This window comes from Larus michahellis, chromosome 7, assembly GCF_964199755.1.
Source record: "Larus michahellis chromosome 7, bLarMic1.1, whole genome shotgun sequence".
NCBI classification, from domain to species: domain Eukaryota; kingdom Metazoa; phylum Chordata; class Aves; order Charadriiformes; family Laridae; genus Larus; species Larus michahellis.
The window spans coordinates 29,419,874-29,435,126 of NC_133902.1; the positions used below are offsets into that span (position 1 = coordinate 29,419,874).

Consider the following 15,253-nt stretch of genomic DNA (forward strand, 5'->3'; position numbering starts at 1 on the left):
GGTGGGGTCAGGCAGTGGGGAGAATTGTGACAAGGCAGGACTGTGGCCAACAGAAGGGCTGCGTAGGCCCAGGTGAGCACTGAAAATGTGCTCAAGAACCAGGGAGTAACAGTATTCTGTCCCCGTGTGTACTCAAGCTGGCTTCTTGAGTACAGCAAGGGAAGCTTGGGAAATTGCCACAGCTCTTCATCCTTTTCTCCTTCCCTAAAACACAGCTATCAAAAACACAAGTGGGTGCTTGGATTTTGCGGGATGAGCCTTTATTGAAATACTTGACATTTAGTTCCTCTGTTCATGGAATTTTGTCTTTTCAAAGCGACATTATACTTTGCATGGGAGTCTCTTGCTGGGTTCTCTAAGCCGTTTTTAAGAAACAGTCCATGTAAGTACAACACTCAGGCAAAGGCTCAGGCCCAAGCTGCCAGAGGTCAGCATCACAGCCCCACCAGGGAAGTACTTCTGATCAACATAGTCTATGATAGTTGTCACAGCCAGCATAGTCTCCTCACATGTGGGCTGGATCTGGTCAACAGGTAGAACAAATCCATGAGTACCATTGTCTCGCAGTTCAAATGTGTAGGAGAAAGGAATGCCAATCATGTGAGCCCAGTCCCGTGAGGAGCCTGAGTTACTGTCTGTGAATTTAAAAATAGAGGGGAGACATATGTACTAAGCACAGTTCTTTGAAAATACTTCTTGCTATAGTTAATGAAAGATTATACCCGAATCCCTGAACTAAGCAGTAACCGTATATCACTGTGACATGGAAAGCAGAGTTTCTAGGTGCTACAATTCTTAATTATACTAAAAGTCTTCCATGGAGTTTCCTGAGTGAAACAATCCTCCATAAGGTGGTATTGTACAATAACAGGATATGAGTTCCAGGAATTCTGTGTTTTTAACAATTTACTGTGATTAGTTTGGAGTACAAGATGGATTGGCCATTTGTCTGTTTTGGTATGTCATTACCTACATTGACACTGCCTGAAATTTCTTTGTATATTTGTTTTTAAGCATAATTTTGGTCAAGTCTGAAAGTTTTCTGGCTACTCCCTGTTCATCTGCCTCATGGATCTTTTTTATTACCTATTCAGTATAAGTACAAACCTTGGCAAAATGCACTGCTAGACGTAGGCAAGTTACCTTATACTTACACCACGTTGCTCACACAGTAGGTGACTCGTGTGACTCAGGGACTGGCACAGATGCTGTGAATATGCAAAACCGCATGGGTACTAGAGCCAACTACTTACTCTTCTCAGTGACTAGCATGACTTATTGCTTACTGGGAAAAGATTTGGTTTACCAGGAAGTCTCTAGGGCCCTCTAGTCCTATATGTAAAGGCCATCAACTAGTATCGGCTGTGATGGTGTGTTCATGATGTGGGTATCCAGTCCATTAGGAACAAGGCTGAAACCGACATATTTCACGCAGAACTGCAAGCAGCTGCCATGTGATAATGTCTGGTATAGTAACTATAGACCTGATTGGGGTTTTAATTTTTGCTTGACTCCAGTGAAGACAAATAGGAGTTTTGCTGCTGACTTCAGCAGGGTCAGGATGATGTATCACCAATCTCCTGTCCCCTGTGATGTATCTGTGAGGAATTCATGTAGGAACTAGCTTCTGATCAATGCTTCCTTCCTTCCTGCAGTCAGCTTTATAAAGTACAGTGTTATCTTGTATTCAAATGACTGCTGCTTAGATGTTCCACCGAACCAGTCCATTTAATAGTACTCAAAGAGGAAACTCATCAAAACCGTACTTACTGATGCCTGTGACACAACGACTCTCTTCTTTGAAATACAGAGCAATCAAAGGGAAATGTAAAGAAACTTACATAAAATTAAAGAGGTTGATCCTACTTTATAACTGGTCCCATACTTTCCCATCAGGGCAGCAGCTGCTTTCTCTGCAACATGCATCTGTAAGTCCAAAATAGGAACAGGATTGTCGTCAGTACCAGTACATTTGGCAATTATTTTGAGTGGGCCAAAATTTTTGTCTCTTTCAGCTTTACATTTACATATGATCAGCTTTAAGTTTTGATATTATAAATTCAGGACTTTAGAGAAACCCATTACAAACATGTGAGCAGACTGTTCTTGATTTTTTAATGAAAATTATATTAAAATTTTGAAAATAACTCTGCTATTAGCTAGCGAAAGTGTTTACTTTGTTGTAAAGCTAGAGGGCTGTGTTTTGGAGAGTTAGAGTCTATGCCGTATAGCACACTGGTGCTGACTACAGCAGTGACTGATCCCTTAAATTTGTTATATTGCCATAGACTCTGTATCCCACCATCTTTAGAAACTGAGCCATAGACAGACTAAATGACTCATATGAAGTTCAAACCCAAGTCCCTCATGCTCTTGACTAGTGCTCCAGCTACTGAAATGTTCATAAGTGCATATATTAATGAACTCAAATTAGAGAACTGAGAAGCTGAGGGAATAAGTAACCAAGAAGCAGATGCCTACGTTTCTCCCATTCTCCTAGTGAAGGCATTTGGAATACCCTTTCTGGATACAATCGTGACAGCCATGTGTGTATAGTGTGCTGGCATCCTAAAGTGCAAATGCATTCTTGTATGCAGCAAGAACTTGGCGCTCTTCTCCACTTACCTTGCATTGCAGTAACCCTATCTGTAATAATTCAATTTTCCTGATTTAAAACGAAGGATTAGGATTAATTCTGCGGCAAGGAGATCTTGCTGATACTGCACATACAACAGGCAACCAAGAAAGATGAAGAGACCACAGCCCTACATTAGGGAAATGAGCAGCTGAAGCCCTGGAGACCTGCCTCAGAGAAAGCTTTCTTTAAAGAAAAGTTACTTTCTACTTCTTTTCCTTGTTACTTCCCCTTTCCTCCATAGAAACACTAAATCACTGTCACCAGAGGTTCTGTTTAGAGGAGAGGAAAGCAGTGTTAGATAGAAGCCAAGAGTTCTGATATATTATTAGATAGACATGAGAGGAGTTGTAAACCCAGAGAGTACACAGAGCTAATGCAAATATTAAACTCTGCACAGCATGGTTCTAATTTTTGTGACTAAGCCGGGGAGGGGAACCAATGTCAGCCCATAGCCTGTCCTCACTGTGTGGGAAATGTGAGGAGCGGCAGTAACTCCAAGGCAAGTCCCTGAATAAGCCCAGCTCCTCTGAAGGAAAGGCAAGAGGGCAACTAGAGTTGTGCCACATGCAGTATACTGCCTGTACTTGTTCTCTACAAGTGTAGAAGATGAATGTTTTGCCCTACCAGTTCTTCACTGTTACTTGGAGGTTTAGTTGTGGAACCATATGGAGTGAGGATGTACTGTCCGTAGGAGTGAATTGTTAAATAGCACAAAATGTCACTCTTCTTCCTTTCGATAAACTGAGCCACGGCCCTTGTCTCAGGCTCTGATTCTGGTCCAGATCCACAGAAGATTTCACTGCTGCAGTTATAAGAAACACCAACACCTGGAAAGGAATACAAAAAGTGAATCAAAGGAGATACATATAAATGCCATTTCAGAGGGAACAGGGAAGTTTACCTGGGAGTGTAAAGGTGTGTGTTTATGTGGACAGGAAGACTAGACAGCTCAGTGCGACTTTAACATTTCACTCTATTGGTAGAAACTAAAATTTGCTACAACACTGAAATATTTAATGCATATTTAAAGGCTGGCTGCAATGAAAACACTCTGACACCACCACAATGTACCACCTGCCAGGGAAGCTGTAGAGGGTCCTTGAAATTCATGGCATACCCAACTGCTGGCTGTTAAGTGACTAACTCCTAACATTGCTGCCTAGAACTGATGCTTGCTCCGGCAGTGAATTAGAGGTATAGTTATATAAGCAGCAATTTTCTGCTCACAAAATTAAATGCCAGTTGAGAGCCAATGACTTAATATTTTTACAAACCAGGTTTTTATTTTTACTTATGTCTTGATGACAACAAGATGAGTATTCCTTTCTTATAAGACCTCATCTTACTTCAGAGACTAGTTATTACTCTTGCTTTACATTTGCGTTGCTGATCTGAAATACTTGGAACTTACTGCCCCAGGAGGAATTGAAGTTTCGGTTGAGATCTGTCCCGTAGCAGGTGCCATTCATATGTGGAGAACGGTTTTTCCTCCACAGACGATCCTAAGCAAAAGTAACTGCAGTTACATAATAACAACTCAATGATCCATAGGGCCTCGTAATAATATGGTGTAAAGACTCCTTTACTTTAGACCTCTGCATTCTGAGTAACTCTTGCATTGTAAGAGTGCAACTCTGTGTGCAAGGGTGATAAAGCCTAGTGACAGAACATTTTATCTACTACAGCCAGGCTGTCGTATTACACAAGCCTCTGTGCACCTTGAAATGAGCCTACTGAGCTTTAAAAAAAAAAGTTTGCTTTTTCCGTAGCACTCAACTGCTCCCATGCAGTGTTGCACTCCTAAGAAAGACTTGGCATTGTGAGGGGTACCTCTGTGTCCAAGAGACAACACCTGAACTTATGTTTGTTTCAAATTAAAGAAGATTAATGTTTTTTTTGTTAGTTAATCTTGCTGCTGCTTCTTGGTTCCCTACTATTCTTATTGCTACACTTGGTTCTCTGCAGACCTCACCGCACTGCCTGTATGAGCTTCCTGGCTGAATTACACATGCATCCAAGTGCAATGTGTGGTATGCCCCAAACCTGCCAGGGAGCAAGCTGTGAGACAGCAGGATCCACATGGTGGTAGGCTGAGCCTCTTGGGCCATGCTGAGGTCCTGCATTAAAGGGTGTTTTGTCTGGGCTGGAAGCATGATGAGAGTAGCTGAAGACCAACATTTTGCATTATCCTCCATATCAGAAAAGGAAGATTATTTGGGAGGGCACACCTATTGCAAAACCAAATTGCCCAATATTTGATCAATTCCCCTTCTGTCCCATGCTGCAAAGGTGCTTACACCCATCTACTAGTTGACATCTCTTGCGAAGAATGACTGTCTCCTCCAGACATACTTAACTCCATCAACCAAGCCTTGAGCTGTTATGAGGAAAGTAAATCCATCCCCAGAAATACAAAACCAATTGATACTGTGGTTTTGTCCTCTCTTCCCCAGGCTCATGACGTTACTAGGAATTTTTAGCCCTGTAATCTCAAGTGACTGCTGATTTACCAGAAGAAACAGAACTGCTCTGCCATGAGAGGATTTGTGTGAGTAATGATTCTGTCACTGTTCTCTGTTTAAATATAATTTCTGTGATTGTATCTAAAATTAACAAAACATACTGTGCACATCGAACTTTCAATATAATTCCTGGATTTTCACTACTTACTTTTTCCCAAGAATAGATGTAGCCATCAATATTAAGGACTGGCAAGACGTAGAGGTCCAAATTCTGTAGAAATCTGCTTATCTTTGGGTCAGATTTGTAATTTTGAAGAATCTGAAAAGAAAAAATACAGAGGACCGAGCAGAGAATCTAGTTGTAATCACTGGAAAGAGCTAGTTTAGAACTATCATCAGGGAATCACTACTGAGTATCACCATGTTATCCAAGATCTATGCAATCCCCAGATATGTGGAGATATCTACCTTTTGCCATTTACAAGGTGACATTGTATAGTCATATGGATATGGTCTTGCAGGCATGAAAGCTGCGTGATAGCGTAACTGTGCGCCAGGTACTTTCAGTACATGTGGAATGTTGCTATACCATATCTTAGGGTTGCTTTATTCCAGGGGGACTGTGGGTTTGTGATGCAGAGAGGCTTGATCCAAAAGCCACCATGGGAAATGGAGAGATTGCTATCAAGTTCGGTGTCTTTGGAATCAGTTCAGGTGGAGGAAACAATGAGCTAACAAATATTCACCTCAAACTGTGATTTGCACTTAGGTTTCCACGGGTATTTGTACTATGTACTAATTTTGAAAATCATAACAGAAACATTTTTAACAGAAAAAGCATAATTCTTGGTACAATGACAGAGAAGTATCCAAAGTGATATGTTTTTTTAATTATCTAAGTGGAAAAGTGAGGACTCACTTCTTTCACAAACCACTGGCAGAAGGCTGGAGAGATCCATTCTCTGGCATGAATCCCACAGTCCATCCAAATGATCTTCTTGGTTTTATCTGATGGTTGACTGATCTGAGAGAGTGTAAGAATGATCATTTGGAAAACTTACATTACGATAAAACAGCCTAGTGTAACACAGAAAGAAAAGGATGTGCCTTGATATGCCATTGAGCCATCTGAGATTATCATTATTACAGACATCATTACGACAAGCTCTCCTTCCTAATAAACCCATCTCTGTAGTATTTCAGGGCACAAGTTTTAAAGTGTTTGTTGAGCAGGACTGTCAATAAACCGCTTTATTTTTCATTTATGTTCTTACTTTGGGATTCTTTTTTTTTTTTGATGGGGAAGCACAAAAAGGCAGGGAATCTAATTTTACTCGGTGACAGGAACAGATTAGACAATAACTAAACCAATTAATAAAGCTATGGTTTTTACTAGAGTGTCTGATAAAAAATGTCATGGAATTCTCCTAGCAGAAAGGCTATATGCTGTAAAAAGTAATAAAACCAACAAAACAAAACTCTTTATCCTCGCACACAGCTGTTGCCAAGTTAGTTTCAGCTTGATTAGTATTTCTAAACAAGACTTCAGTTAAATTTGTTGTTTTCACTGCATAATAGCAAGGTTATGGTGATAGTGTATATGAAAGTTGACAAATCTTACTGTTGTGTAGAGGAGAAAACCATCTCCTGTTATTTCAGTGAATTGGGATGAGCACTGTCTTAGGAAGGATCTGAACCCTGTCTTCTCCTGTGTACTTTTTTGTGAAGATAGCTTTTATTCATTTTAAGAAAGTTCCTTCCATACCTGCAGATAATACATTTCTCGATTCTCAATTGTCTTCCCCAGGTAGTGCTGAGTCACCAGCTCACTGTTGTTCTTCTGGATCTGAGTCATCCATTGATAAATCTGAAATAGTCACAGAGAATTCTTGGTCCAAAGTGGGACTTTCCTTCTCTTTCCCACCTCCATTTCCAGATTAAAGCATTTTCTTTTGCTTAGACAAGCAACGTTTTCCTCAGAGCTCATTTCAATTTGTGATATCACTTAACACTCACGGAAAGCCTTTCACTTGCCTCTGAGCAAATGCATGGTCATATCTCACTGGGTATTAAAATATAACATCACTGCAATACAACACTGGTACTCTGTCCTGGATCTCATTCAACATGCCTGTCCTTTTGGGCATCTTTCTGTTGACTTCACCAGATGTGGAACCACACCATCAAATCTTCAAAACAGTAATAGAGTCTCTTCCCTATCAGTACTGATTTTTCACACCTGAGTTTAGCAGCAGTCATCCCCAATGGGTAGCTCAAACAACGTTTATGTGAGGATTGACTCTGCTCTCTCACTCTTACTATGTGGCTAGGAGGAAAAATACCACCATGCTCTGCTTACCCATTGGTCTGTGAAATATAGCACCAAGAAGTCTTCGCTACCCGCCGTCGTGACATTATTCTCTCCTAAAGTGTCAAAAACTTCTCCTTAAATTACATCTTTCTACAGATCTCCCACAGTTCACCTCTTCTTCCTCACTGAGATTCCAGATACTGCAATAGTCATTGCACTTCACATTTGGCTCAGCATCAAATGTATTGGGGCTTAAATGAATAAATGCTAGAGATAATGATAAAGCATAACAGGGTAGAAAGGTAGTAAACCAAGCAACTGAACCCCAGAATGTTATTTGCAAAACAATATGGCTGCTTCATGCAGAGCATTTAGATTTTGGTCAGGGAGGAATTGAGGATTTAATCAAAACCAACGGCAAATTCATGTCCAACTCAACCAGGCCAAGATTCTAGTCAAATAGTAAGGACTGACTCTGCAAAGAAGAAAGCCAGAAAGAGCTTTCTGCGGAGCTTTCTGCAAGCACAGCATTGCTTGCTGTGGTATTTACAAAATAGCAGCAACAAAGAAAGCAAGCAGACTTGTGTTCCTCTACCTCTTCCATGGGATGATATTGGGTGTAGATATAACCTTCTGGCACCTGCCTGTGGCTGCTCCTCTCCTTCGGCATGCTCTGATCCACAAGTTTCTGCAGGTCAGGTACGAGGACTCTGAGGGGCAAGGAAAGAGGGAGATAGAAAAGAAAAGAATCCATAAAAATTACTGCAGAACTATCATGGCGGGTACATTGCTTACATCAACAAATTAAAGGATTTAGCCCCTTCTGTTGTGAACTGCCTGGCAAATTCATCACCATCAGCATAGTGGTTACTTTCATGTAAGAGAAATTTCAAAATACTGAGATTTTCACTGGGTTTTTACAATAAAGTAATGATTTTACCAGATTTTTTTTTTTTTTACAGATTGACAATTTTCTACCAAAAAATGTTCAATAGCTTTCTTTTTTTCACCGCTTCTACTTCTGGGCAAAACTGTAAAATATCACCTTTTGGGAAGAGAGAAAAAAAATAAGATTAGTGTTTCATTGTGTTTTATGGAGACATTTTTCATTTGCAAAGACTTCACAGAAGTATTCGTTGCAATTTTCAAAAGTCAGAACAAAAGTGCCTCTTTCCTTCATAATGCTCTTCTTGCTTTTTAGTTACAAATTAGTTCATAAATTAGTATAGCACAAGTGTGATTCCACAATCAAGGGAGTCAATAAGACCTTTTCCATGGCTTCAGAGGATTTTGGATTATACACTGTGCTTTCACACTGCAATCAGCCCTTCTAACACTGTTACAAATCTGTGCTTCTTGTAAATGCTTGTGGTAATACAGTTGCAAAGGTAGATTAAACATTGTTTATTTCAAACACTGTAAGGGCTAATAGACTATTCTGCTGACAGTAGCACTGATAGGCATTTCTGGAAACTGCACATAAGAAACTTTCAAGAGTAGTTACAGCTGACTTTCACTCTGAACTTTGATGTTTATTCACATCTGAACTTCAAACTAAAATTTAGGCGGTGCAAATTCCCATGAACTGAAGCTGCACATGCAAAATGCCTTATCAGAGCTCTGGAGAATTGAAATCCTGGAGTCTGACACAGTCAGAATATTGATGTCCTGATTATAATTTGTCATTTATGTCTCTATCATTATATACCTAACTGTCATGTTACCTTCCTTGCATGTCAACTGCCTTCTAAAAGGTGGTTCCTGCTTTGAATCTGTTATAGGAAATTTAACTCTAACATTGCCATACACATCTCAACCCTTTTGCGATACAAAGCCAAAATTTCAGCTTGACTATTAAATTACCCACCTCTTTCTTTAGGACCCTACACAAGGTGGATACAGTTCTGGCCCCAATCCAAGGAGAAAAAAGAAAGAAAGAAAAAAAAGATTAAGCTACCTTCAGTTTAGTCTTTAAATGTCCAATAGAATCAGTTGAAACCATTAGAAAATGAAGAGCCTTGATATAAATAAGAGGTTAAATATCTTCTGGAATGTGGTCTAAGTTATGAATACCTGAACCTGATGCTAGATCGTTCATACTGGCTCCTACCTCGTCTCTCTCCATCTCTGGTTGTCAGGGCATCATGCTTACTAAAAAGAATTTGTCAGGTAAGATGCAGGAAGTCAAGATCAGCTTTAACTCTAAACGGTTTTGAAGTGGCACCCATTATCCTTTAACTTATCTTTGATTGGTAAATGTCAGTGTGTGTCCATTGGCTGTTTGTTGCCAGCCCTGAATGACTACAGGATTGTTTATATGAAATACAGCTGGCTACTGGTTACATGAAAGAGTCAGTTCCAAATGGGAGTGGGACTGTGGGAATTTTATTTAATCCCATTTGTCTTTATAAACATTCTTTGGATTAGATCTTCTGGTTGGAAGTAGAAGCATGGCAGTTAGTGAAGATGTGTGGCTGGGTAGGTGTGTAAAAGCATCATGGGCCATTTGCAGCTCGTGGCTCCCAATTGGGTGCTCCTGCCACCGGGCCCTTTGTCCCAGGCTGGGATGTCCTGAATGGATGGTGCCAGGAAATTCTCACCAGCCTGGCAGGGGCTGGGACTGGGGTAGGAAACTGCAGCTCTGAAGAAGCTGTCTGGATACTCACTTTGAAAGGGCTCTTCTCCAAAACAGAGGAGCAACAAAAGACAGGGAAGGGAAAAGGAGAGCTACAGAAACTGCTTCTCTGCAGTGATACTGGTTAAACCTTTGGGCTTTCCAAAATAGGGAGGACCCTGTGTTGAAGTATCCATACTTTCCAAGAGCAAAGCATGTTCCTATAAGTAATGGTTATACCAAGCTTGGCTTCCTGACTTTAAAATAAAAAACTGTGTCATAATTCTGAGTACCGTCCTCTACTGCTGAGAAGGCAATGGCAAGAAACAAGAGAAACTGGGCTGTCTCAGATCCCAGCTCCAAATTCACAGTCCAGGATAGCTGGAAGGTGAATAAACAGGGCACAGGGGGAAGTGCCTTTAAAACTCAAAGGTATATATAGTATCTGTGCATTGGACAGGTCAAGGTAAGTTGGAGGCACTTTGGACAAAGATTGGGACCTATCGTCAGTACTTGCTGACTGTTCATTGGAAACGGCTAGGTCCTTTTGTGATTGCAAAAATTTTTAGAACCAGTCTTTCCCATCAGGAAATCAGAGGTCGTACTTGTAAGAGATCATATGATGATCTAAGCTATCTTTCACTGCCTGCACCAGAGGGGCTGGGACCCTTATGTGCAGGTCTTCTCCAGTCCTGATGTCTTCAGGCAGCTGGGGCATCCACAAATCCAGCTGTGCAGAGAAGAAAGAAATGCACAAATCAAGCTCTGTTTTCAGAATGAGAAAATATATTTAAGAAAGAGTAGCTGCATATCAATAACTGAAAGAAGTTTTCCTTCAAATTCTCTCTATAACTATTCTCCAGCCATCTGTTCATAGAGCATGCAACACAGGCTTAGTGTTTCCATTGACTCGGGCACCACTGGTAAGGAGCAGCACCCTCACAGAGCCATGCAAGGAAACTAACTTCTTCCCATAAATTCCTTCAGGTAATGGAAGGGCAATTCCACCTTACACTAAGAAAAAAAAAGTTAGGTAAAGCTTTTTCAAGTTTACTTTAACCTTCATTCCTGTCCAAATTTGCATGCAAATCTGTTTTACAGCTCAAGACCCTACTCCGCTTTTTGGGCACACATGGTTATCCTTACTCACCAGTAAAGTGCTGCAAAGCTGCTGAAGATGCTGGACTTGCTGAAATGTTTCTGGCACAATATGAAAAACCTGATCCCTGGAAATTCAGCAGAGAAACAGGATCAGTTTTAATGTCTGTTAAAGTCAAAAGGAGATATTTTGTTATGTAAAAGGAAGACACAGCATGTAACTGAGTGCTGTTCAAACAAAAGCATATCTGAGTGATGAATTTCTGGAATGGTTTAGCTGCATGTAGAAGTAAGTGATGTGGGTTTTCTGTTGCTAGAACATTAGGTTAACTTTGCTTCCTTGCCGGTGGCTGTTCTTTATTCCCCATACTGGCTTCACTGAACTCAACTGCTTGCATGAGCCCTGGTGTGCGTTTCTGCCTTTGTGGGACCAGGGCCAAAACAAGATCATCAGTAATATATAATAAACTATTTATTTGATAAGATGTCACTTTCTTTTCCTCCTGTTCAGGAATTATTCAGTTATTCTAGATAGACTTGTTGCTTCGCTGATCTACTTGAGCATGCAAAAACATTAGATAGTCATGATAAATGAACATTGCTAAGAGCTTGAGATGTCCACAAACTACTTGCCACGAGAAGAGCCAATTTATTCCACAAATATGAATAGCGTGGTCTCCAGAACTGCATATTCTTAATCAATTTGTAGGAAACAAAAATTTCTACTACAGGATCTATGATTTTTTTTATTTCTAGAAAATACACACAGATCCAGTGTCTGAGTATATATCTTCATGAGGACCCATGACACTTTCATCTACAGCAGACTTAATCTGAAAAAAAATATTGAAAGTTTACAAAGAACAAATTAGAATGTTTGGAAATGCAGAAAAAGCAAATCTGTATGTTCTATTAAAAAACCTGTCTGTAATTATTTTTCTAATTCTTTTTCAGTGTTCGTTCAAATCAATTTTCCAGAATTCATAGCAAGTGTGACATCTCTAATGAAAGGGTTTCATAAAGAGGAGTGGATTTTGATGACTACATTACATTACTCAGAGGTGAGATAGCAGTTATCCACTACTCATGTGATAGAAGGGGGAACCTGAGAAATACTCGTATTTGTTAGTAACCAATAACCACTGCTTTACAATCTCCTTTAATGACTTCAATGAGCCTTGGAGCCTTTACAGGATAAGTACAAAAAAAGAACATTTTACATTTTAACGCTTTTGTAACAGAAATTCTTGTCGCAAAAGTCTTGTATGGTGAATCATTATGGTCATCAATATAATATGCTCTCATCATCTGAATTGTAACTGCTATCATTTGTGCTTCCATACACAAATGTACAATTATCAACTTAATATACATGCAAATAGAATTCACTGTTCATTCATATTATGCAGTGAAAAATAGGGGGATTTGGGGCTTTTTACATCTCTCTTGAAAGTATCACCTTTGCTGATAGAGAAATGTAGAACTTGATAGTTAAAATGGGCTGTTTACTACTAGTTCAGGAGATGCTGTTAGCATATAGCACCGTTATCTATGGGGCAAAATGATTACATTTGCATTGCTAACAATTTGCTGCAACAGCCATGATATCTTTGTAATAGAACCTTGTAGATGCAGGATAAACATCTTTGCTGGGAGAATAAACATCTCAGCTGCAGTTCAGAGTTTATTCTCTCTAAATGCCTGGGCTTGCTTTGCTCTTTGTCTATCAGGAAGGGAAACAATATCCTGTAATATCTTTCTATCCTCATTGACATTATGTCTTAATTACACCAAATGAAAGAAATGCCAGACAGTCAGATTGCTGCCAGATGGCCAGCTCTTATTTACTGATAAACCTTTTACAATAGCCAGTGTGGAGACAAATCATTTTTAATAGTAAACTAAGATTAGAAAGCACACGCTCATTTATGATTATGGACTAGGATTCTCAGTAGAGAAGTGCAAAGTCAGCCCATGTAACCATGTGAGAACAACAGTTTTTAAAATGCTACAGTTAAGCTTTCTTACCAAATTAAAGGACTTTTCTCAGCACAAGCTGTGTTTCTTTGAATGCTCATAGATCGGAAATTTCATCTAAGTTGTTGAACAGAGCAAATAACAATGATCATGGGCTTTACTAGTCATTTCATCTTTGTGCAGGTGCTGCCCACCCAAAGTCACACTGACCATTCTATTCAGTGTGTTTTTAAATCCCGTGCGCGTACTCGACAGGTTCGGTCCTGGACAGCAATTAGAAAGAAAAACGAACGCTACATTTCCAAGGGCCTGTTGAATTCTATCCAGTGAAACTGACAGGCTCTGACTGAGTCCGGGATACAAATCTAAAGACTAACTATTATCCAAGTGAAATAACACATTTTAAAGAGAGAAGTGGTGACTCTGTATGCTCTTCCAGGGGCTTTGCCAGGAGAGTTGTTGAACAGGTATACTATGAAGGAACTTGCTTGCGGTAGGTATTGCTTTGTCTTCTCTCTGTTTTAAAACTATATTCTGGGGATATAATTAGTCCAGAGGCATTCAGCACTGGGCTACTTTCTTTGTTTACTTTAGAAAATTCCATATATAAAGTTATATGTGGATGGCTGGCCTCCACACTATATTTGTGCCCCTCCTGCAAATCGCAGCTGCTGTAAAGGCAGAATGACTTACCATTCCTTGTAAAGTTGAGATTGAAGGAAACAAAATAATTTAGATAGGCAAACAGCATAATTTTATATCACTCAGTTTCTTATGAAGCAGAACTGAGAATGGAGAAAACAGCAAAACTAGACATTTCATACTTTTCAAAAACAGTAAGAAAAAATGTGATAATCTCATTCTCTGAACACTTTGGGGTGAGGATTTTCTGGACCAACTTCACTAGCTTTTTTTTTGTTATTTCTACTGATTTCCAACAGGGGTTCAGTATCCGAGTTGCTTTTTGAGACACCATCTTTTCCACATAACCTCAGCTGTCTTTTATTGATGGATGTAATTTTGCACAGTCATCCCCCTGCTTTATACTCAGGAAAGGCATTTTATTCCTACAGCATCTGATTTCAAAGTTCATTATGAAAGAGGCTAAGACAAACGAATTTCAGCTAATGGAAGCAGAGCATCCTGAGGTCCGTTTGAGGGGCATTCTGTGTCTCCTATGGCTGCAGCCATATCTTTGCTGGCTCGGATTTGGTTCACTCTTTCTTCATTTCCTGTCTTTAAATTTTCTTTCGAAATCTTACAAAGCTTACAGCTTAGTAACCCTATCTCCAGGTTTTCGGTTCATAATTGTTATTATTATTCTTACACAGTTCCTGGGAATTTCACTGCATGCACAATTCTTCATGATACTCCATTCACACTCACCCATCATATTGCAATTTCAAGCTGAGGTTTCCAGGAATCAGCATCCCCAGAGAAAAGATGATCCCAAGAAAAAGCCACATCTTTGTGCAAAGAACACAGCCCTGACAGTGCAGGACTAGAGAGGAGGAGGATAGACCTGGAATGAACGCTTTATTTGTACAATTATAATATATAACCAGACTTATCCTAGAAGGGAACCTGCCCTTGTTGAATCATTAACTTCACTTTTAAATAGTTCTACTTTTTCTTAATTCTCCAAGCTCTCTGTTCCACACCCCAAAACACAAACACATACAAATAGCAACATTCTCACTGAAGCACTCCTACGAAGATTTTTCTGTATGACACCTTCAAATCTTTGAAAAAGTTATGTGAAAAAGTTGATAGTCATTGGAGAAAATGTTACTTGCAAGGTCCATGTCAACTAGTGAAGATTAGCTTATAAGGATCAAGAGAACGCTGGTAAAACAAGCTCCATCCTTGCTCTCTTCCTTCCTGTGTTTGTGGAGCTCTTCTTTGACCTCTTAACTGCAATTCTGTCACTTGCCTAGCCAAAAAGAGGACATGAAAAAACAACTGACATTCCTGTAAAAGGGAAAGATGGGGAAATCAGAGTTTCATCTAAATCACTTTAAATTGGACCAGATCAGTCTCTGGCCACAGACTATCAACTTATCAACTTTACACTGTCATAAAGAGTGTTTTTTGTTATATACTCAAAACAGTGGGCTGGTTACTGTCTGAAATATTTGATTTCTTGCTTAGTT

The 15,253-nt window shown here is 39.7% G+C and overlaps 1 protein-coding gene across 1 annotated transcript; it reads right to left on the reverse strand.

Annotated features, from left to right (window-relative positions):
• Positions 1-366: 366 nt before the first annotated feature.
• CPO (carboxypeptidase O) lies at positions 367-14,566 on the reverse strand. The gene is made up of 11 exons (XM_074595717.1): positions 14,487-14,566; positions 11,176-11,251; positions 10,631-10,755; positions 8,007-8,121; positions 6,866-6,967; positions 6,020-6,124; positions 5,309-5,419; positions 4,050-4,140; positions 3,263-3,465; positions 1,842-1,926; positions 367-635 (listed from the first exon to the last, which is right to left on the reverse strand). Exons 1-11 carry the CDS (start codon positions 14,564-14,566, stop codon positions 367-369), a joined length of 1,362 nt encoding a protein of 453 aa, XP_074451818.1.
• Positions 14,567-15,253: the final 687 nt, after the last annotated feature.